General features: G+C 36.1%; 1 protein-coding gene across 7 annotated transcripts in view; it reads right to left on the minus strand.

The window, feature by feature from the left end:
- The window catches only part of EYA1 (EYA transcriptional coactivator and phosphatase 1), an 89,890-nt gene that overhangs the window by 14,623 nt on the left and 49,940 nt on the right, over positions 1 to 25,327 (minus strand). For all 7 annotated transcript variants that reach the window (XM_070747923.1, XM_070747924.1, XM_070747925.1 and 4 more), the window contains one exon: positions 24,138 to 24,227. In XM_070747923.1, coding sequence (XP_070604024.1) covers positions 24,138 to 24,227 — 90 coding nt within the window. The remainder of the gene's footprint in view (positions 1 to 24,137; positions 24,228 to 25,327) is intronic.

The raw sequence follows: 25,327 nt of genomic DNA on the forward strand, positions 1-25,327 counted from the left end.
AATAAAATACTGTACTATGTGTCTATAACAGTGAGCTCATAATAGGGCAACTCTATCAATATCAAAATGCCACTTAAATAGTTGAGCTAGTTTCAAACTAGATTTTGATTTTCTTTCTCTCTTCCTTACTCCCATTCTTTTTCTTTCTCTTTTCCTTCCTCTCTTTTTTCTATCTGTTTCTCTCTCTTCCTCTGTTCCTCTCTCTCTCCTTCCCTCTCACTCTTTCCCTCTCGGCTTCTGGGCAGGTTTGAAAAACTCTGAGTTGATGATGATTTTTAAGTGAGCGATTGCTCACTGCTCAGCTTAGAGGGAACTATGCTCTCTAAGACATATTTCTCAGTTTCACACCAACAACTCTGCACTGAACTAACACTGTATTTAATGCAAACAGATATTTTCATCACCAATAAAACTAGCAAAGTACAGTTGTTTTTTCTTTACAGGTTGTCCTTAATTTATGACTGTTCATTTAACAATATTTCAAAGCTACAATGGCCTTGGATAAACTGATTTATGACCTGAACTTGAACTCATGACTGTCTCATCATCTCTATTGTCATGTAATAGCAATTCTGGTGCTTAATAACTGGTTTGCATTTACCAGTGGTCATGTGATCGCGATTTCAACTTTTTTGCTGATTTCGGGCAAAATAACAGCAATAAGGGAAACCAGATTCACTTAACAAAATAAAATCAGATCTGATTCAACTTATGACTGCAATGACTAATGATCAAAATTCTGGTTCCGACCTTGGTTGTAAATAAAGGGCCATCTGTATATTAGCATTTTTGATGTGCTCAAACATACTTCCCCCACCCTCCTCGCCTTCCGTAAAAGCTTAAAGACCTATTTATTCCGCCAGGCTTGGGTCCATTAGATCCTAGCGCCCTGACCGACGAGTGTATTAGTATGTTTTGTTGAGTGAATGGTGATGAATGTTTTTAAATAATATTAGAGCTTTTCAACGTCTTTTTAGCCATATTAATTTGATTTTTAGATTTGTTTGTTATATTGTTTCTGATATGTTGTGAGCCTCTCCAAGTCCTCCGAGAATGTTGTGGTTGGCTCTGGCCCAACTCCTGCCTCAAGGAATGTGGAGGTTGATGCAGGGGAAACATCAACATGTCATAGGTCTATTTTATTGCCGACAGAGTCAGGTAGTGCAGTTTCCTCAGATGAAGAAAGTGGGGGAGACTTGGAAGAGGGGTACTTGGCACACAGCCCAGGAAGCCAATCTCCATTATCTTCAGTTGATTCGGATGATGAAGTGTTAGACCTACGCATGGGCAGAATTATGCATCGAAGAGAACAATTGAAGAAATATTATAGGAGATAAGAGAGGCCACCTGTGTTTGGGTGGAGCTCAAGTAATTAGAGCTGCTGATATAAATAGCAGCGTGCTGGCTTGGCCGTTGTGGAAGATTATCTGATCGTTGTTTCTTCAGGACTGTGCCTTGCTGTTTCCAGACTTTGTTTGTTGATTTTTCACAACTTTGAAACCAAAGCAGGGCAAACTGTGGTGGTCTCACTTCATGGAAGAAGGACGTTCCTTCACAGCTGCTAGCTAAGTACTTAAGGACTGATTAAGAGGATTGTACAGACTACCAGGTTGTTTTGGGATGAGTGCTCTTTGCAATACAAAAAGGGTACTTTGTTTCTTTTGAATTTTTGTGATAAAGAACATTGTTTTTGAACTTTCAAGTGTGTGTGTGTGTGTCTGAAATTTGTACCCTTGAATTTTTGGGGGACTCATACCATACAGCCCGGCAGAACAGAGAGGGGCGGCATACAAATCCAATAAATAAATGAATGAATGAATGAATAAATAAATAAATCACATTTTTCTAATTCATCGTAATTTACATTCAAATTTGCAAGCACAACAGTCATTTTAGAACAACCTAAAAGTTCAAGAATAAAGTTTCTTTTTTAAATAAAGTTTCTTTTGTTGATATTTTTAGGATCTTGTAAATGAGGAAGAAAATAATTATATAGTATATAACATAATCAGCTTTTTATGGAAAATAAATATTAATTTAAACTCAAACATTCCTTCTGTAAAAGTAGGGTAAGGGAAGTAGGGAAAGAAAATTTATGGGGTACAGTTTTATTGGTTTGTTCCTTATCCTTGGAACTTCTGGATTATATCCTACACTGTTTTGGACAGATCTCAAAGTCTCTAAGGAAAGGTTCTTTACACTGAAGCAAATTAAAAAAGAAAGGTGCAATCATTTGTTGTAAGTTAGGCTGTAATTGATTGATGGTGACCCAAAACAGCAAAGCTTTGGAAGACCCCATGTTGAACTCCATCTTGTACTCCAGGCCTTTGAGGTGGACAGTGACAAAGAGTTTGTGAGGCAAATTGGACAGAGTTGCCTGGCTCATGGCCATGGTGTGAGGCTGGGTAGTTCTGGAGATGAAAAAACACTTATCTCTAGTGGGAGGAGGTCTCCTGTTGAATCTTTGCTGGTAGGCAAGTGAAGATCTTGGTGAGTAGGCAGGTACTGGAGGTTGATTGGAGGAAGGCAGGGAAACTGCACATCCTGGACAGGTGTCCTTTCTTGCCACAGTGGTGGAAGATGGTGCTTCTGAACCTGAAGTCAGCTCAACTGTGGGTTCCCACCACAGCCGAGGCAAGTGGCCTGAGGTGATTTGTCACTTGAGGTAAGTTTCCTGCGTGTAACTTGGAAGCAGCCAACATCTGCTTTTTCATCTGAGGGGATGAGTAATTCGGTATCCTCATAATGCACCAATTGGTTGTTAGGTTGACCTGTCAGTGGTTGGGAATGCTGCATTTCTGAGGTGGATTTTTCTGATAGCTCAGAAGACCTGGCTTTATCTAGTGCTGTGATGAGGGTCAAGTCTTTTGGGGTGAGCAAACTGCACTGGAGTTTCTTGCACTCTGCATTCTTGGTCCAGGAGGAGGTCATCAAGATCAGTTTTGCTCTTATTGACAGTGACAGTTCTAATATAGACAGTTCTATATTTATTGAGTCACCTTCTTTATGGAACCGCTGGCAAAATGTGTGTCTCGTGGCGATGTGTGAAGGAACTGGAGAGTAGTAGTTCCATAATTATTTAATCAGTGTCTCCCATGGAACCAGGTAAGTGACTGCAATGCTGTTAGGGCTCTGATTGTGGCGAACATGTCACGTTTGCAAGAGCTGAGGAAATATCCCAGTTTTCAGTACCCTGACAACTTCATAAAGTCATTCATCCTTAGGATGAATTCAAATCGGATTAGATAGTCATCCCAAGTCTCTTTCAAAGGTTTGAATGGAGCAAAAGCTGGTAGAGTAGTCACCCTGAGGACGGTTTTTTAAGCCAGTGTTCAGTGACCTCTCGTCACTCAGCTGGTGATCAATTCAGCTCATGGCTCAGCTCTTAATAGGTATGGCTTCCGTGCTTTTAATCCCAGTATATCCCTTCATATGCAACATTTGGTTCCTTAGTAATTATACAGTATAATGTTATATGAAATGAAGCCAGGGATAAAATTATCTTGCTTGGGTGAGTAGGTAGCGGTTGCGTCAGGTGGTTCAGAGAACAGGGATGGCTGCGTGAGGCTCCGCCCACCCACCCCACCATCATCACTTTTTGGGTTTTTAAAAAAACTTTTAAAAGCCCTTTTCCCTGCTGATTCTCCTGAAAGAAGGAGAATGGAGGGAGCAAGAGGATCATATGTTACATATGCCTTTGAAAAGTGTCCGGAAACTTCAAATCGTCCAAAATGCAGCCGCCCGAGCGGTATTGGGCCTTCCGAGGCATGCCCATATTTAAGATCACTCCGTGGACTGCATTGGCTGCCAATTGGTTTCTGGACACAATTCAAAGTGTTGGTTATGACCTATAAAGCCCTATGTGTCATAGGACCAGATTATCTCTGACACTGCCTTCTGTTGCACGAATCCCAGCACCCGGTGAGGTCCAATAGAGCTGGCCTTCTCAGGGTCCCATCAACCAGACAATGTTGAAGAGCCTTCTCTCTGGGGGCCCGGCCCTCTGGAACCAGCTCTCCCCAGAGATTCGCACCACCCCCACCCTTCTTGCTTTCCTAAAAAGTTTGAAGACTCATTTTTGCCAGCAGACCTGGGTCATTAGATCTTTCCCCCACCCGACCAATGAATGTGCTTAGAATAAATTGTTGATTGAATGAATGTTAATTGAATCTTTTAATTTTTAGGATGTTTTTAAGTTTTTTAAAAAAATTATTATTAATTGGATCAAATTGGTTTTTTGTGTATTCCTTATTTGTTGTGAGCCGCCCAAGTCCACGGAGAGGGGCGGCATACAAATCCAATAAATAAATATATTTGCACAATTTTATTAATTTATATTTTTCTAATGTCTAGTGACAGAGGAATACAAACTGTATTTTATTCTTCATTGTTCTTTAGGAAAGGCAATGTAATAAAATTATAACAAAACTTGCAACTTCCAAAATCATATTAATTATTTGATTAAATGATAACATGTGCTTCAAATAAATTAAAAATAATTAAAATAAATGTAAAGCAAATACATGCTCAAACAAAATGAAATGAAGGACATAGAAAACCAGTAAATACCTTTATATTTGATTAAAAAGGACAATGTGAATAATATTACCAATGTAACCTACTGAGAATTGGAAATCATTACAGATTACAGATCCAAGCATGCTGATCATAGTTAAAATGCAGTCCTGTGTTTGCTTAATCTTCCTAATTTACCATGAGAAAACTAACACCATGCTGTCAACTAATTGTTTCAGTGATTTGCTTTACAAAGTAAAACGAGCTGACAGGGAAATGCTCCATCAAAACTAGCTCTTTCCCTCTCTCCTTTACACATCAGAGTGTCCTTTGAGACTTCCTGGAGATTGGCCAACTCATAGGAAATGATCAGTGGATTCTCTGTTCCCCTCCTATCTGTCATTATGCAATTATCCTCCTGTTTCATTTTTCTCTATTGAACGAACAGTAGAGAAATTTGGTCCAAGTATGTGTGAGAACAAAATGTTTAAAACTGCAAAACTTACATATCTGCAAATATCTCTGTTTAGGGGAGAAAAAAAATCCCAGCACTTTAAATTCGGAACACATATTTCAAAGAAAGAGCTCCATTTTTGCTTCCAAAATATGAATTTTGTATGATAAATAACAATTATTTATCAAACCTATTAAAGTGAATGGATTCTTTCCAACAGCAGCTATGTGAAATGATATACAGTTTATTCCATTTCTTTCCAGTTTTTCTTTTTCCTTGTTGTCTTACCTACTAACCCATTTGAAAGGTCAAAACCTATAGATATATATTCTGTTGATAATATTTGTTTTCTAAATTGCATGGGGTTTTCATCTGACAAAAACTATTCCTGCTCCAGAAAACACATTCTATTTTGCATAATACCTATTTATTGAAACACCAGTAATTGACAGTATTTTGAAAAACACATTTTTCTATATACTAGAGAAAAAGGAAAATACAATTCACCCAAATATAACATTGAGCATTTTCAAATACAATAGAACCTCTTGTCACAACCATTATTCATTCCATAACTTTGGTCACAACCTGATTTGGTCGTGACCTGAACCTAATTTTGGAAATTTGGCACTTTAAAAAATGGCGCAGAAGAAGAAATTGCCCGAGAAAACAAAAATGTGCATTTTTGGTCAGAACCCAATTTGGTCGTAGTCAAAAACATTCGTGACCAGAGGTTCTACTGTACTCAGGTCAGGTGCATAGATTTCTAATTTGTATAATATACTAACACAGTACATTTAGGCTATAATTCTATATTTATTTGTCTGGACAAAAAATCCAAATTTAGTGATTTTTTTAAAGTGAAATTTGCACTTGAGCAACATATATTGGTTGGCAGTAGTGGGAAGAAGATAGACAGATCTATCCATAGATATCTTGATAAAATGCAGTAGATTGGCAAGGATTTTTCATTTCCAATAGTTCCAATAACAGTAGTAAATGTCCTTAATTATAATATTGGAATGAAAAAAATGTGTAATGAGTAGATTTTTGTGGTCATAGTAGATTCATATTAAAACTTCTAAGCTTAGAAGGAACACCTTTTAATTTTGATCTTTCAATCTTAGTGAGACATCTAAAGAATCCACAAATTATCAAACTGCAAAATGATACATATTTATAAATAAAAACTGAAGTCATATTTGTCTTTGCAAAATTGCCAGATAAACAGTATCACTGGAGTCAATATCCCTACTTTTTAAAATATTCATTCAAAGCTACAACAATGTATGCAGTTCTTCCTAAAACTGACTTACATTTTACAAAACAGTTGCAAGTTAGCAAATTCTAGAGTTCTTAAAGTTTTAAAAAAATAAGCAGATGGGATTACAACTATTATTTACTTTTATAATTTAAATACTCAATTCATTTTGATACCATTGGAACACATTCTGAGACTAAATCTAAAAGCTGTTCCAAAGCTTGCTAGAAAACAAATTTCAACATTTCTCTTCTCACATTTTTCAGATATAAATTCCCGTGTTTAGAATTAATGTGTTTCTATAGTACTTAACATAGATCCCTTGTGGAAACTAGGAGGGATATCAACATAGACAATCATTTGACCAAGATTAGAAATTATTTCAGCTGCTCTGCAAGGTAAATTAAAACTAAATTATGTAAGTGAGAAGGAATGTGCCTCTACTAAATATTATCTTACAATCATGATTTAAAATGTCTTTCTAAACAGAATATTGACATTGAATTGCAATTGTAACCATGTTGGACTCTTTTTCTCATGGTCAACATAGCAATTATTATTTTCATACATAAAAATTATTACAAACATTTGGTTTCTATTTCCACGCTATTAAATATTAATTGCATTTCAAAAGTGTGCTATTTATAATAGTGTATCCTTTATATATTTATATGTAAGGTAGTTCCTGCCTTACAACTAGTTGTTTATAATGGCCTATAAGATTTCCAAATATTGTAAAATGTCATGCTGCTCTCGTTTCCATAGTCATATGACTGCCTTTGAGGTGCTTAACAACCAGCTCATAGTTTTGACTGGTGGCCACATCCCACAATCATGATCTGCAATGCTTTTTCTGTATGTTTTATATATTTAGTTATACACACACACAAACACACACATATACCGAAAGAGAGAGATACAGGGTGCTTTCCAAAAATAATGCAATTTTTTTTTTTTAAAGTAATTTATTGAACAGATTTGCACAAACACTTAAAATTCTTCAAAGTACTGTCCTTGGGCCTCTACACATTTTTTCCAGCGACTCTGCCATGACCGGTATGCACCCTGGAAGGCGTCTTCGGGGATCTCTCACAAGGTCTTTATCACGTCTGATTTGATCTCTTCTATGGACGAAAAACGGGTTGCTTTTAGGGCTGGGAAACAAAAAGAAGTCTGCTGGAGCGATGCAGGACTATGGGGGGGGATGCAGCATTGGCACCTGGTGTGTGGCCAGGAACTTGCAGACTTGTAGCGCATTGTGGCAAGGCACGTTTTTCATCCATAGAAGAGATATGATCAGCCGTGACGGAGACCTTGCAAGAGGTCCCCGAAGACACTTTCCTTTAAAAAAAAAAGTTTTTATTGAATTATTTACATTAAAAACAGAACATAAAAAATACATTGAAAAATATAAAATGTAACATACATAATAAAGAAAAACATAGTAGAAAAAAAACCGGGACATGTTCCGGTCATGGCAGAGTCACTGGAAAAAATGTGTAGAGGCCCAAGGACAGTACTTTGAAGAATTTTAAGTGTTTGTGCAAATCTGTTCAATAAATTACTTTTAAAAAATTGCATTACTTTTGGAATGCACTCTGTATATGGTATAGCTATTGATATAGATATTATATATGAATAGATATATCTGTAAATATTCCAATATTTGAGGAGGGGGTTAAGCTATTTTCCAAGGCCAGACAAGGAATAATAGATGAAAACTGATCAAAGAGAGATTCAAATTAAAAATAAGGAGGAATTTTCTGACAGTGAGAACAATCAACCAATAAAACAGTTTTCTGTCTGAAGTTGTGGGAGCTTCAACACTTGAAACTTTCAACAAGAGATTGTACTGCAATTTTTGGGAAATGGTGTAGGGCAATGATGGCAAACCTTTTTTTTGCTTGAGTGCCAAAAGGGCACGCATGTGCGCAATAGCACGTGTGCGTGCCCACACCCATCATGCAATGTTCTTCTCCCTGCGCATGTGTGCACAACCTCACACGCTGCTCCCCATCTCTTGAAGCCTGGGGAGGGCAAAAAATGGCCCAACAGGCTTACCAGAAGTTCAGAAACTAAATTCCAGTTCTCGGAGAGGGGCGGCATATAAATCTAATAAATTATTATTATTATTAATTATTATTATTATTCTAAACTCCCAGTAGGCCCACTGGCCGATTTTTTGCCTTCCCCAGACTTCAGGAGAGTCTCCTGAAACCTGGGGAAGGCAAAAAATGGCCCAACAACTCAATGGCCCAACTGGAAGTTTATTTCCGGACTTCCAGTAGGCCTATTTTATCTGTTTTTCACCATCCACAGGCTCCGGAGGCTTTCATACAGTCTGGGGAGGGTGAAAACAGCCTCCCCCCCTGCTCTCTGAAATGCCCAAAATCAGCTGGCCAGCTTGCACATGCGTGTTGGAGATGATGTAGGGCAACGCTTTGCGTGCCCTCAAAAATGGCTCTGCATGCTGCCTGTGGTGCCCGTACCATAGGTTCCCCATCACGAGTGTAGGGTCTCATGCTTGAGTTGGGGATTGGACTAGATAACCTATAAAGTCCTTTCCAACTTAATCTGTATGTGTTAATCTGTTAATCTGTAAATCTGTTAATATGTATGTGCAATTTTGAATCAAAAAAGTAAAAGTGAAATTTGCAAAAGTACATATCTTTATTTTCAGCCATAATGCTGATGTGAGAAAAAAATATCAGGAAAAAACCCATTATCTTTTTTTTCAGAACTGTGCTCATTGTCTCTCAGTTGCTTAAAATATGTTGTGAACTGCATCTTTTTAAAATACAACATAAAACTATGTGAAAAAGGAGTAACTATTGGTGAACCTGTCATCTTTGTCTGGCCTATACTTTGCAATCATTTTCCCACAATAATTATTCTGTTCAGAGAGGAGAAACAAAGGTACAGATTACCTATGGGATAGGCACAGAAATAGAGAACAAAGAGAGTTCTTGAAATCTAATTCACTGGATTTTACAATTTGAGGATTAACAGTCAAGGAATTAAAACTGACCTTGAATTTCCTTTTTTAAAAAATGGAATGGATTTGTACAACTTAAATTCCTACCAAAAAACCCCCAGAAGACAATAACAAACACTGCAAGGACAAGGATAAGCTGAAAATCCTGAGTGGAAATTAAAGTACAGGAAAATGTGGACATAATATAAAAGATATTCAGATCATCCCCATGAAACCTAATTTCTTTATAGTATATATTAAATATGAAGCTAATATTTTATGTATATATTGATAAATTTTATGTAGTACAAATTTAGTTCTGCTCAAAATAAGAAAACTACATGTACAAAAAGAAAAATTAAGGTGCACTGGTAAATAAGAATTGTCCATGCTTATGTAACAATGAGGGCATTCTGAAAATCAGCAGTCTATCAATACAAGTTAGCTCTTTCTGCCAGAAGACACTGCCAAAAAGCCAGATGGCTCTTGCCCTTTCATTTTTATTCTGAGACAAAAAAAACAAAGATAATAAGACAAATGCCTTAGTTTGTAAGCTTTGCTTTGCTCACTAGTAAAAGATCCTAAGTAGGCCCAATGAACACCAGTAGGATGACCATTCTTGGTCTTGGTCTTCCATAATTCTTCAGAATTGTACTTTAGCAGTGAGTGTAAATACTCCCACTGTATTGATCAATATTCTAGGAACTTCTTTAACTCTTAGCAGTAGTACAGTGATCCCCCGGTTATTGCGTCCCCGACCATTGCGAACAGGCTAATTTCGATTTTTGAACCCGGAAGTCAGAACACCATCTGCGCATGCGTGCCCTTTTTTTCTATGGGCACGCATGCGTAGATGGCGCCGGGCAGATCAGCTGCTGGGCGGCTTCCCTAGGTCTTCCCCCTCTTGGCGGGCATCAGCGAGGAGTTTCCCCACCGCCCACGCAAACTCCTCGCTGCTGCCGCTTCGCTTGGGCCGCTTCCCAGCTGAGTACTCAGCTGGGAAGCGGCCCGAGCGAACGGCTTGTCCGCAGCCTGCCTGCCCACGCGCCCGCGGCTCGCGCGCCCTTCTCCCGCCCACGCCGTTCGCTTGGGCCGCTTCCCAGCTGAGTACTCAGCTGGGAAGCGGCCCGAGCGAACGGCTTGTCCGCAGCCTGCCTGCCCGCGCGCCCGCGGCTCGCGCGCCCGCGGCTCGCGCGCCCTTCTCCCGCCCACGCAGTTCGCTCGGGCCGCTTCCCAGCTGAGTACTCAGCTGGGAAGCGGCCCGAGCGAACGGCTTGTCCGCAGCCTGCCCACGCCGTTCGCTCCCCCTCTTGCTGGCGGGAGAGCGAGAAGCCCTCCCCAGCACCAGCTCGCCCGCCCTTCGCCGCCCTTCGCCCGGCCACCCGCCCTTCGCTCACTGCTCACCCGGGTTCGGGGGGGGGTGCTGGCAAGCCGCCCATGCCGGCGGCGACGTTTTAAAACAGCGGCACGGCTTTCCAATGAGTCCCGAAGACAAACGTCAAACTTCCGTGTTTGTCTTCGGGACTCATTGGAAAGCCGCACCGCTGTTTTAAAACGTCGCCGCCGGCATGGGCGGCTTGCCAGCACCCCCCGGACCCCCAACCCGGGTTTGGGGGGCTGCTAGGAAGCCCCCCATGCCGGCGGCGACGTTTTAAAACAGCCGCCCCGCCCCCAATCTTCGGCTCCTCGCTAGCGCTGCGGGAGTAAAAACACCATCTGCGCATGCGCAGATGGTGTTTTTACTTCCGCAGCGCTACTTTGCGAAAACCCGCTCGTTGCAGGGGGTCCTGGAACGGAACCCTCGCAACGAGCGGGGGATCACTGTATATGTATCTTGTTTTAACAATAGACTTACATTGTGAATCAGAATTCAAATGTTATTTATTACCCAGAAGAAGCCAAATTATGCAATTTGGACAAACACACTTTTGAAAGGAATATTTTTTAATGAAAATGTCCAAGGGGGAAAAAATCAAATGCAACAACATGTACAATAAAAACAGCCTCTCCAATTTCTTCTATACAATAAACATTTCTCAATGTAAGTAGACATTGATAACAATCTTATATATTCTAATCTACATAAATCATTGTTCTACAAATTTTTCTTTTTCTTTTAGTTTCAGAAATGAAATGTACCATTTCTTAATGAATTTCACATGCTAAATTCAAATATAATAATGAAATTTGACTCTAGTTTTCATGCAACAGACATTTTGCATTTTCCAACTACAGGTAATAGGCAAATAATGCACCAAAACGTAATACGTATATATAAACCCATATATTTTTATTAAAATTAAGTGAATTATATTTGCACAGTGAATACATGAAATAATCTATTGCAGTGATGGCGAACCTATGGCACGGGTGCCCAAGGTGGCACATGGAGCCATATCTGCTGGCATGCAAGCCATTACCCTAGCTCAGCTCCAATGTGCATGTATGTGCCACCCAGCTGATTTTCAGATTGCTTGGAGGCTCTGGGAGGACATTTTCAGTTTCCGGAGACTTGGCAGGGGGATGGGGGAGGGCATATTTTCCCTCTCTAGGCTTCAGAGAAGCCTCTGGAGCTTGGGGAGGGTGAAAACAGACCTACCAGGCCCACCAGAGGTTGGAAATGGGCTGTTTTAGGCCTCTAAAACAGCCCATTAGCTTCTCGGGGGTGAGGGAGGCCATTTTTGCCATCCCCAGGCATTGAATTGTGAGCGTGGGCACTCACGCCTGTGCAATAGCACAGGCACATGTGCTTTCGGCGCCTGAGGAAAAAAAGGTTTGCCATCACTGATCTATTGTATATGTTTATCAAGAAAAGCTAAATTAGTAAACAAGTTTAAAATGTTCAAAAGTTTATATTTCTCATTAATCTTGCCTTCAGTTTGTGTCCCTTTTGCTTCTTTTGACTTTTCTTTTGTATTCAAGGAAAGGGTTATCTCTTACAATTGTCCAACAGTAGTCTTCTAGCATTGATGGGCTCCATTTACCTTGTATCTTTTTTCCATAGCTTCAATGTTTTGATGGAAACGCTCCCCATGCTTGTCACTCACTGTTCCAGTGAGAAAGAAATTCAGATGAGAGTGTAGAAAATGAATTTTTAAGGACACGTTACAACCAAAGTTTTTGTAGGCCTGGATGAGTTTTTCAACCACTTACTTGTAGTTTGCTGCTTTATTGTTTCCAAGAAAAATTGATGTCATCTTCCTAGTCAAAGAATGGAACAAGATCTTTTTGATGGTCATGGTATAGAGATATACGAACATCACTTGCCAGGTGATTTCACTGCTTTAGTCTTGAACCTAAAACTTCTGCCTTGTTCTTCGGAAGATCCAGATCTCTTATTAAGTCATTCAATTCCATTTGTGTTAAGAGAAGCGGTTCAGCGGATGTGGATGGTAGATAAGGGTCATGCTGATTGTTCATCACTACAAGCTTCCTGAGGTTCAACTACAAAAGATTCAGACCCTTGGGCAAGTGGTAGTCCTTTTCCAAGGCATAGAAGGCTTATTATCATTCAACCATTGGACAAGTCTCGATCCATATGAATTACAGCATATTTGTAGCACCCAGTTTTTGACCTGGTCTCCTATTTTGCAACCAAAGTACAAGATACAGGCTTTCTTAATCATGGTTGTGATCCTTCATTTTTGGGATGCAAAAGTAACTTCACCGCAAATATATCAAAAATTATCTGCTTTATTTAAATAGGTTCGAGGCATAATTAAATTTAATAGCATAAAACAGCGTTTAAAGACGCTGTCTAACTTGCCAAGCAACAGATACTGTGACTTTTATAGAATTTTGTGACATAATATTAGCTAATACTGCATCATCTTGGTATAGATGGTAGCTGTTTACTTCATTTATTGGTTGCTTATATCATGGAAACTATACACATTTTTAAATGTTATTTTCATTTTTAGAATCTCAAAAGTATGTAAGAACAGCTGTTTTCATGCTCACAACTTTTTACTTGTAGAACAGAGTAATCACACTGAATAAAATGTATTTCAAAATAATATATAGACTGTTACTAACCATCACATGGGGTTTTTTTTTACAAGAAAATCAAAATGAGTATAAATTGAAAAAACAGCTAACAGAGTTTTAAAAACATTAAATTACAGCTAACAATACTTCAAAGTGAACATTCTTTAATTCTGTACAATTCATGAATTTAGTATAATTGCAAAATACCAATTACAACATTCTTGACAGGTCACAGAGAAGATACTACTTTGTGGACAACCATATAATAAGAGTTATTCTAGATCAGTGATGGTGAACCTTTATTTCCTCGGTGCTGAAAAAGATTGTGCGTGCGCTATTGTGAGCGAGTGCCTGCATCCATAATTCAATGCATGGGGACTGCGAAAACAACTCCCTCCCCTTGTGGCCAGAAACGACCTGTTTTCCAATTTTGCCCTCCCCAGGCTCCAAAGGCTTCCCTGGAGCCAGGGGAGAGTAAAAATGTCTTCTCCCATCCCCCTGCAGGCACTCGCTCACAATAGCGGAAGCCAAAAAGCTCTCCCACAGCCTCTGCACGAGGCAAAAATCAGCTGGCTGGCACACATACATTGGAGCTGGGCTAGGGCAACATGGCTCCACATGCCACCTGTGGCAACCGTGCCATAGGTTCGCCATCACTGTCCTAGATGCAATGCTGGGAAACTAAGTAGAATAAAATAATGTCTCCACTTAACCATAATTGAGATTAGTAAACCTATTGATAAATGAAGAAGTCATTGATACTTTATGTGACTGCAACAGAGTTATAGCCTCACCTCTATGGTCATTAAGTGAGTCACTATGGGTCATTAAGTAAGGCATCACATGAACTCAACTTGCATTTTACTGGCTTTTCTATTGTCTGCCTATAGGAAGCTGGCTATGAAGCATGCAGATGATTACTACATGACCATGAGATACTGCAATGATAATAAATGCCTGCTGGTTGTAAAATGCCTAGATCTTAATCATGTGATTGCAGGGACACTGCAGTAGCCATAATTACATGGACCAATTGGAAAGTTACTTTTTTCAGTTACATCATAACTTTGAATGGCACTAAATTGGACAGCCATTAATGTAGCTATAGAATTTTCTTTTAAGAAACTAAGGCCAAAATATTTCAACCCTACTTTCAATATTAACATATTTTAAATATATATAAATAAGTGAGATACTTTATTGTTTTAAAGCCTCCTGTAAAAGTTTTTCATATAAAGCAATGTATCCTTATATTTAATCTTAGCACACTTAAAAATTAGAAAAATACAGACATAAAGGAACAGGCACGGTTGCAAAACATTGCCTCTACTCTACCTTCATACTATTATAAAATGAAGATTTCATTGTATCTAGTAAAAGGTTTTAATCTTTTTGTTCTTTCTCTTAAGAATGCTCCTTAATAATACTTCTAAACATTATGATGTAAAAATTGAATGAAATAAAAATTCCCACTACAAATATTAAATGCCTTGCAGTATTTTGAAGTCTTTGCCTGAGAATGCTGCTCCCTACCCAAGTTCCTTCCCTTTTTATGCTGCTGCTTTGAAATTTCTAGCTGAAATCTGGCAATGTGGAATAATTGACATGAATTTAATAATTTATCCTGCAGTCTGTCTATTTACCTGTTGATAGAACTCTACAGTAGATGTTTACCTAGATTACCTTATTCAGCAACAGTGATAGATCAAAAGCAAACTGCTGCTAAATCTGATCAATATGACTATCAGATAACAAGTCCAGGCAGTAGCATCTCCTTGAATACTAGACTTTTGTGTGCTTATGGACCATTATTAACTATGGTAGCTTTATATAGTAGTCTTTGTATAGCTGTTTCTTTCTAGAGTTACTGTCTTCTGGGAATACAGAACAAATAATTACTTATCTACCTCTTTCATTATTATGCTAATGTCACTGTACAAATCTCTGCTAGTCAGAGCCAGGTAAGGGCTTTGGTGGGTGGAGGTTGTGTGGGACTTCAGACTTGCAATTATCCCTTCATTCAACTGGATTGTAAAAAAATCTGGCCTCCCTAGCTGAGAATGTACTGTGGATACTTTTTCCACCATATCCCGAATAGGAGCAGCTGTAAGGAAGCCAATTTATCCTAGAAACAAAAGTCTTTAAGAACCAGTACCTTTCTGGTCTTTGATTCTCCTTTCTATTCTTTTCCTTTTAGGTTGCAGCTTTCAGATTGTAAAGGACAATCTGATCCATTAAAAATAAGGACAAATTATTCCTACTTGTTCAACTTGTTTTACAAACCTCACACCTTTAAAAAATATCTATATTTTTCATCGTTTTAATATGCATAGTTTCTATCATTTTTAGACCTATCTCTGTTAACCTTTTGTTGCTTCTTTATATTTTCACTAAATTTGCAATCTTTACTAATCTTGTAATTTAAAAGCACATAGTCCAAAGCGATATTGGGTTCCTACCAGTACACTTCATGCCATAGCACTAGTAGTGAAAATGGAACTGTAGGTGCAGCTCCAAGTGACTAATTTGGTTCTGCAAATACTCACGCAGCAAAAAAAAAAAAAAAAAAGCCAAAAATTGGTAAAAATCTCATGCGTGCATCCTCATATGAGATTTGGCTTCCTACACATGCCTGGTTCAAAAGAGCTACTTAAACTAGTTATAATATTGCCAAAAATCAGTACATATGCAGTAATATTGTCTGATGGCAGACAATAAAAACTAACATTTAAGAAAACTTTCATCTCTTATTTTAATACATTGGTTTTAGGAATGAAAATATCGAGTGTTATAAATAATCCATTTTCAGAATTATAATCCTGATCTTAAGAATAAACATGAACACAAAATGTAATATCTCACACCATAATTATTTTGTAATTACTTGAAAGGCAAAACAATTTATTTTTATAGTAATTCTGGATTTAATATTTTCTTTCTAGGTCATTAATCTAAGCTTTGAACAGATGTTTTTCATTTACCATGATCTAAAATCCACATAAAATCATGCTTATTCATAGTGACAAGAAAAAATGAACATCCTACTTAAGTTATTCTTCCAACTGTAGGAATGTTCATATACAAATAACATTTCCAGAGAAGCTGTATTTACATGAACAGTAGGGCCAGCTGAAATGGATGAGCAAGTATAATAATAAATAGGGTCTGATTCCAGGTGAAATAAGTGTTTCACACATTAAAATGACCAAAATAACAATCTTTATTGAATAACAACAAACGTGGAGGAATGCCATTCTTCTGAACAAGTTGTTGCAGTTATGCCTTAACAATTTCTGTGAACTTATTTTATGTTAAGAATAGCTCCAGGTTAGAAAATACTAACTTTTGCCAAAAGCAATGTGGTTTAAGATGGTTATTTACAAACTAGAAAATATTCTAAGAATTATAGAGATAATATAAATTGAAAAAAAATGTAACCAGGAAAACTATAACATACTAGCTATTTAATGTCTTGTACCTTTCCTTTTGCATTAAGAAAATTCATACAAATTGACAAGATTGTGCAACCAAGCATATATTCTTGAAGGTCTCATAATTGTAAACTACTGTATATAAAAACTTAATTTTTCTTTCTTTCTTTTTTTGCAACAACAAACAATAATTATCTATTGGAAAAAATCAGCAGGATTATCTTTATTATTACGGTTTGTCACAGAGTCAACTAGATGTTCAGATTGGATTTCCCTTCCTTTATTATCTTTCAAGGTAATGAAAGGACTTTTGACCATTTATTAAGAGTCCACTCAGAACATATAGGGTAAATTTAAACAATTTGTTCACACATCCAGATCCAGATCCAGAAGATCATTTCACTTAAGAAGTGAAATTAAATATTCCTTCTGATCATTTGTGCTTCATAGTTTTAAAAAGTATTATAATGATATGCTTAGTTCAGGCTTTCTGATTTAAAAATGTTTTAAGATATCAGAAGCATTATGGAGGACAGGAGCCTAACTATATAATCATTCAAATGCTATGACTTTTATCCTGTGACTTGTAAAGACAACATTTGACTGATAATATCACCATGTCTACATCATTTTTGGGGGGTGGGGGGTCATCATTTTTGGTGAATGCTAAGTTGTTTTCTCTACTTTCACATTTAGTTTTCAAAAGTTTACTTGACTTTTACATTAAAATGCTCAGGGTGGTTTAAAATCTAGTAACAAAATAGCAATAGCATTAGGCAATATGGGGTAATGATGATGGAGAGACGGGGAGGACAAAATTAATAAATATTTCAGGGTAATGTAAGATATTTACACTGGTGGGCAGAAAAGAACAGAGTTCAAATAATATCATTATGGTGATTTGTATTAAGAATTATTTTTGAGTACTAAAAATAACATTTTAAAATAAACCTTTTATTTTACATACAATTGTGTAAAGCATGATATATATCTGTGTAATACATTTATGCAGACCTGACTCTAAAAAGGGAGTTTTCTATACATCCCTAAATTTCTGGGAGTTGGGATGAGAGTAAAAATAATCTAGTATTTATGGCTGAAAGAAAGAGTAAGATCTACAGAAATGCTGTCGCTTTATCATTAACAATGAGAGAAAAGGTTTTACTCGAAATAAACATTTTAGCTTTTTCAGTTTTAAAGATGCCTCATGCTTTAAAAGTTGTATAGAACTGTTTTATCTGATCTGAAAGTGAATTGAATTCAGTGGAGCTTTTATAAGCTCCCAATATCCAGTTTCCGTCAACAGCTTAGAAAAATCTTTCAGAGCAGGTGAATTTTCAGACACCTGTCAAGTACAGTACCATGCAAAGAACTTGGCAGCAGTACAATTATGATGTAACTTCACCACCTGGCTACCTTGAAATTAGATTTTCAGATAACAACTGAAAACACTGAGTTTTATATGCCACTCTAACAAAAAAGGTAAAAGCTTGTGCGTAAAATGAAATATACTTTTGGCCATGGCTGCTGCCTGAATGTTCATAACTCAGATTTAGAACTATGTCCTGGAACAATACTGTATTATGCTATAAGTTTGTGTTAATATGCTAATGCCTAATCCAAGGAAAGTTAAATATTTATGTCAGTAGTTTTATCAGTCTGGGGCACCTATCTGCTTTATGGATGACATTCCAAATTCTTAAACGTTCTATGGCAAAACGTTCAGCACAGAAAGAACAAGTTGCTATTATGATGATGAAACTGCACCAGGAAACCATATTGAAATAGTTGGACACCTCAATAGCAAAAATTAATCTCTTTACGAGTCACTATTTTCTGAAACTATTTTTTTTAGGATGATGTAACCAAACTAATAAGCTATGCATTTAAAAAAGATGATTTGTGACTATTAAACAAATAAACTGATGAATTTATATTTTTATTTCCCCTTCTAAATTCTATATTGCTTTAACATGCATTTACAGATAATTATAGAAACTTTTTAAAAAGGGTTTTAAAATAAAAATTGCAAAAGGCAAAGAAGTGGAAGAAATAAGAAAATATTTTTCTTTCCAATAAGTTATAAAATTAATCATAATATCTTACATTTCTGAAACAATGCATATTATATTTTTATATACACTGCAACCACTACACTATTTCTTTCAAGAAACACAAACATTAATTTAATGTATTTTTTACAGTAGAAAAATAAATAAGAAACAGTTCAAGGAGCATAAGCAAATGCCTCGGTTGTAATTTCAACTTTGCTAAATATTTTTTTAATGTTTGATAAACTTTTCTAAATATTTTTTTTTTGTGTTAGCAGATATTGGGACCATTTCTTAGATCATGAAATGCGATTCTGTGTATTTTTTCATCTACATTTGAGACAGCTACAGTTAGGGTAATTATAATCAATAAAACATTTCAATTGAAAACTTAATATGAATAACACTATCTTGCATACTTATAAGCAGTGAAGGGCTACCAAGAATTTTACTACCACACTGTGGGTGTGGCTTATGCAGGACGCCCTGCATTTTCTTTCAACATCTTTCAGTGCAAATTGGGTGCTCTGGGGTGGAGCTCCATTTTCGCTACTCCACTGCATTCCTCACCCCACCCACCCCCGTCTGGACAGCAGCCCATCCCTGCTTATAGGTTCATAACAACAAGAAACCCATAAATTTAAGCTTCTGGATAGAATATATATGACTTCCCTTTAAGCATCAATGTTATCATTTTGAGATTCTCTTATTAAACTGATGACTTTAAAAAAAATTCCATTTTTTAAAATCAACCTTAAAATGAGCATCAAACCTAAAAGGTATGTGCTATTTCAATTAATGTTAAATACTGTACACTTAAAAACAATTTGAAATGAACCCTAGAGAGTTTGCTACAGAAAACTACTTCCAAAATGATGCCAAGAAAAAGCATGGACCTCTCTACACAGTTGCTAGAAATTCAGATTAACTGAAAGGCATGTGCATACAGGCACACAAAAAATATTTTAAGGAAAAAGTCATATTACTTTAAAACTTAACTCAGTAAGAAAGTGTTTACTGATGCCTATGTATTCAGCATCTGTCTATTCCATCATCAATAAAATATAAACACTAGCATGTAGAAACCTCATAAATACCACAGTGTCTTGAAAAGATTGTAGACACTACAGAAAAAAATCATTTAGATGAAAAAAATGAAAATAATATTGCTGCAATTCCATAGTGTCACACTATTTGTTTCAGAAATAATTATTACAATTATTTTTGGACATATATCACTCTAAAGCTGTATGCTTGCATCAATTTGCTGTCAATATCTGAGACTGTATGTGTGCAGACCTAAGTTTGTTTGCAATTTCCACAAACCTGCAGGAATAATATCAACTGTGTGTGAGGTCAAATTAGAACCATTTACAAGCTGACCGGTGAAGTAAAGATGGAAAGGAAAAGAACAAATTATTTTTAGCATAAGCAGCATTTCAGCTCATATCATACAAACTAAAATGATATATACAGGTAATACCCGAAACAAGTATAGATGTATATGGATAGATCCTGTTCTTACCCAATAGATATAACAAACTAAAAGGTCAAATATATTGTATTGCAAGCCTATACATAATTCAGTGCTTTCAGATAACTGAATAAGCTGATGTTGAAAACACTACAGAGCTATAGTGTTTATTCCTTGCTGCTTCGTGTTCAGTTTATAACAAAAGAAACTTATGACCTTACCACTGGTCTACCTAAGAGAAAAAAAGTAGGTGCCAGAAATCAGAAAGATCCAGAGCCAAAGGCATCATACTACTAAACTTACAAAGGTTCGTCTATTGCCGATTAAATGAAAAGAGACTCAAAGCTGAATGCAGAGGGAAACAAATCTTTTTAAAGGTTTGAAAGTCTCAGATAACTGTCCTGCCATTGTTTTACCTTTTTTCATGCCTCTACACTTCCTGGTTCTGCCTGAGACCAGATGTGCCAAAATACTTTAATAAAGAGTGTTGTCATAGCTCAGCAAGAAGCCGGAAACACAGGTAATCTTGTAAGCAGAAATAAAATCCCCAAATTTAAAACACCTGCATATATTTTTATTATAACTAACATCTATAATATAATTATTTTCCCTATTAATCCATCTATCTAAGATCTATCTATCATAAATAAAACTGATGATTTCACTAGCATAACATGCACGCAATTTCAATATTTATCAGTGTGCTGTTTTTCCAAAGCTATGTTAAAGAGTAGGTACAAAAAAGTCACACATATTTTCCCCGTTTTCAACACAAGATAGATAACATAGAGAAATTATTTACTCTGACCTATTTTTCAAAAATTATGGAATAGGAATAACCTGTTTTGGGGGAGGGATTAAATACAATACAAAGGAAATCCTCTAGATCAAATAAAAAGTCTATGTAATCCAGTATTCTGTGTCATAGAGACAACAAGATGTTTTTCAATGGTACTTAAGCAGAACATAAAGCTGTAACACCATTCTAATGTTTTTCCTGACAATGGTGCCTCTGAATTTATTGGCTGTAGCTATAGTTAGCCAGTAAGTACTAATTTTTCATGAATCTGTTGAATTCCTCCTAAAGTCAGGTAAGCTAATGATTATCACCACAATAACAAGTAGTGAAATCTATGGATTATATTGCTTATCTGAAACTGTGATCAGAATATTACTCCTTCTAATATATCCTAATTAAAGGGAATAGCATAGCACTAGTTCAGACATGTTCAATTGGAATCATAATCCTTGATGCTATAACAAAAACTGCTTTTTGTAAGATCCCTTTTTCAAAATCAATTTTATGGGTCGAGTGAGGAACTACTGGTCAAAATAATAAAACTTAAAAGTCACACTTGATACACAGCGGAGCTGACCAAATCCCTGGAATGTTGACATTTAACAATTAAATTAAGATATTTATGGTCAATTATAATGGTATGCAGATATTAAAAACATATGGATGTATATTCCATTTTGATTAGGAAAAACTATAGGCTATTTGGCACAGGATCAAGATAGAATACTCTTTCAGGAAAACTTGGACTAAATTATATATTGTATAATCAGAACACAGAATCTCATATATGCATTTGGTCAGGTTATTTAATATTGAAACATGTTTATGTTTGTATGTACAACATGAAATTGCCATACTGGCAACACTTGAAATAGTGTTTATTTTACATATTTAAGAAACAAAGTAATAATTTTTATGTGAACTTGTTAATGTAGTTTCTTTAATAAATGAAATTGAAATACAGGACAGATGTTTGAAAAACCGCATTTAGTGGTTGCACACACTAATTCCAAGTAATACCAGCTCATCTATTAAATAAGGTACATTTTGTTAGATTTTGGGAAAAAGAAACATCAGGAAATATTTAAAGGGCAATTGTTGCCAATTAACTTTGATCAACAAAAGTTGTATGTGAATCTTCAGGATTCTTTTGCCTGCCTAGAATAATGTATATTTATTCTTTGTAAAAAAAATAATAGTGTGATGATTAATGCTTATTGGCAATTCTCCTCAAGCTTGTTTAGTGGTTCAGTTTTAAATAAACTGCTGCCTTTAATATGACAGAAGCAAAATTTGACTTTGTGTTTGAAATTTTAATGAAAATAACCACAAGTCTGTTTTTCCATTGTTAAATGAAATAAACATAAGAGTTGGAAACTACTATTCATAACCAGGGAAGTTCTTTTAGTGGGTGGGGAAGTATTAAGACGAAAGATTTTAAGCTTTTTATATGGTTCTACAAATTGACATTATAACTAACTGCTAGAATTTCCTATAGTTCATGCAAAAGGTCTACTTATATTTATTATTCTCATAAACATTGTGAGCTGAAACATTTATCACAATAACTTTAAAGTTATGAACCAGTTACTCAGGTTTCATTGTGCTATTACTGTGCTATCAATAACAAATATGTTCTTGTTTTGTTGATGTCTTAATCTTCTGTTAGCAGCCCAGACTCGCAATTGTGAGATGGAATATAAAACAATGTAATAAAATAAATTTCACAACAAATACACCATCCACAAGATGCATGACAAAAAATAAGTCTGGCTCAAGCTCAGTGACCATCATGGTTATCAGCAGGAATGAGTTCCAGTTAAATTTCTCTACTGGTGCACATCTGCGCACATGTGTGCATCCCATTGCATGATTTCACTTCCGTGCATGCTCAGGAAGACATTACAAGTTGAAACACAGATGAGGAGCTTTCCAGCTGTGATTCGGACAAATAATAAAGGTCGGCATTAATGCAAGGGCAGGCTTTTCTCGAAGTGGAAATGCCATCTAAACCCGGAAAAAAATCACCAAAGATTACATCATTACTGGACTCCTACTGGTGCGAAGCTCCAGACCGCACTGGTAGGAATCCACCACTGGATATCAGGGATGCTAAACTGGTTCTTGTATAGTTCTTCTGGTAATTTTAATCTCTTCTGCCTATGTTAGGTCCCTGCCATTTTGGTCCTTTATCCACCCATCTTTGCATGAAACATTCCATTTATATCTCCAATTTTCTTGAAGAAATCTCTGCTCCTCCCTATTTTATTGTTTTCTTCTATTTCTTTGAATGATCATTTAAGAAGGCATTCTTATATCTTCTAGCTATTCTTTGGAATTCTGCATTCAATTGCATACTAGTAGTTCGCTAATAATTGTGTACATATGGATATTCGCCCAAGAAAGCCATAACCTCACTTTTACTTTATTAAATATTCAGGTTTGAGGTTTAGCAACATTGTGGATTGACCGAAAGCAGTGTAGCTGTTCAATAATTAATCATCCAAAATACAGGTTGCCTAATAATTGTGGAGAGAGTATATGGTGTTGGGGAAGACAGAAATCCCAATTTCTAAAAGGCATTTAACATATGAAAGGTTACTGAATACACTTAATTGCAACACAGTTCCTCACTCTAATTCGTATTAAAGCAAATGACCCAAGCAATTTAATTTAAGTAATTATTAGGAAGATAGAATGTTTTCTTACTCAATAACTACCATATGATCACATTTTAATGTTTAAATTTTAATAACAAATGATAATTTATATATTTGAAATAATACATATACATACAACAATAGAAAATAATTAAGTTTTCTTAGTGGATAAAACAAGTTGAGTGGTTTGGGTAATAAGAATGAGGAATCACAGGATCAAACTTGATAAATATTGTAGGGAAGTATTTGTAAAAAGAACCAATAGGAAGGAACAAAAGAACTATTCCTATGTCAACCTATGTCAACCAATTACAAACAATGGGTTGCATATTAGTTAGCTACACCTAGAAGCAGACAGCCAATTACCATGAAATTAGTATAAATAAACTGACAAAGAAGGACTCCAGAGCACTCATTTTGCCAGTGTAAATCGTTGCTTATGGAATAGTACTTTCATAGAAAGTAGTAGTCATTCAGCCATTATTCAGTCTTTCAAAAAGTCGGTGTATTATTCAAATAATCATTACTTACTTCTAAATCATTAAAGAAGAGATGCGTATCTGCCAAGTTGAAAATCATCTCCTCCATCCTTAGTCCCAGTGAAACAGAAGTAGGGGGGTCCTCATAAAAGAAAAGGGGAAGAAGGAAAAAAATTAGACTTATCAGAGAAAAGAAGATAAATTGTTATGGTTAAACTGTCTTGGAGGAGGAGGACTTTTATGGACCTAAAACAGTGTTCTAATTAAAAATTATGCAACAAAAATAACAACAAAATAAATAAATAATAAAACAATTACCATGTATTATGACAACAAGGAACGGCAACAGGTAATTAGAGGTAAAATTTATTCTGTTGCATTTCTATTCTACTTTGTTTTGTTTTGTTCTATTCTATTCTATTCTGTCCTGTTCCATTCTCTTCTGCTTCCATCCAGTCTTCTCTGCTCCACTCATTATTTCAAAATTGTAGAGGTAAACATTTACAGAATTTTCCTAACAATGGGTATCTGGATAGGAGCTGCGGTGGTGCATTGGTTAGAAGTATTGCAGATTAACTCTGTCCACAGCCAGGAGTTTGTTCCATCCTTCGGAAGTCAGTAAAAATCCAGATTGTTGGGGGAGTATGCTAACATTTAAACTGGTCAGAGTGCTGTAAAGTACCATGGAGCTGTATATAAGTCAAAGTGCTGGAATTTTTATAAAAATGACAAAAATATACAAGATCTATACTCTGATATATATTGTTTTTCATTTATTACATAAGTAGTCAATAGCACCACACTTACAATTTTTTTAAAATTTTAATTAAAATATTAAAACTTTAATATTTTAACTCTTATTTTATATACTAGTTTATATGCATATATTTTACTATACACAATCCAGAGTCCCTCTTTAAAGGAGAATGTGCTCTAGAAATACAAAATACAAAATTAAATAAATGTAAATAAAAATTGTTTCTTAACAACAAAACACTCTTTACAGCTTTAAAAAAGAGCCGATACTATACAGTTTCCTTGTGGTCACCTTTCTCTGATTATACAGAGTTACTCTGATTATACAGATTATACCTACTTCCTGTTAAAATATGAAAATCAGTGAAGTCATTGTAAAGCATTTTTTTCCCTTTTTATAAAAGTTGTTTTTCCTGGAAAAAAAATTACTAATCTAGAAGCTCTTAACTTGGAAATTGATATTTGTAGATATTGTTATATCAGAAT

This window comes from Erythrolamprus reginae, chromosome 3 (assembly GCF_031021105.1).
Source record: "Erythrolamprus reginae isolate rEryReg1 chromosome 3, rEryReg1.hap1, whole genome shotgun sequence".
Taxonomy (NCBI): domain Eukaryota; kingdom Metazoa; phylum Chordata; class Lepidosauria; order Squamata; family Dipsadidae; genus Erythrolamprus; species Erythrolamprus reginae.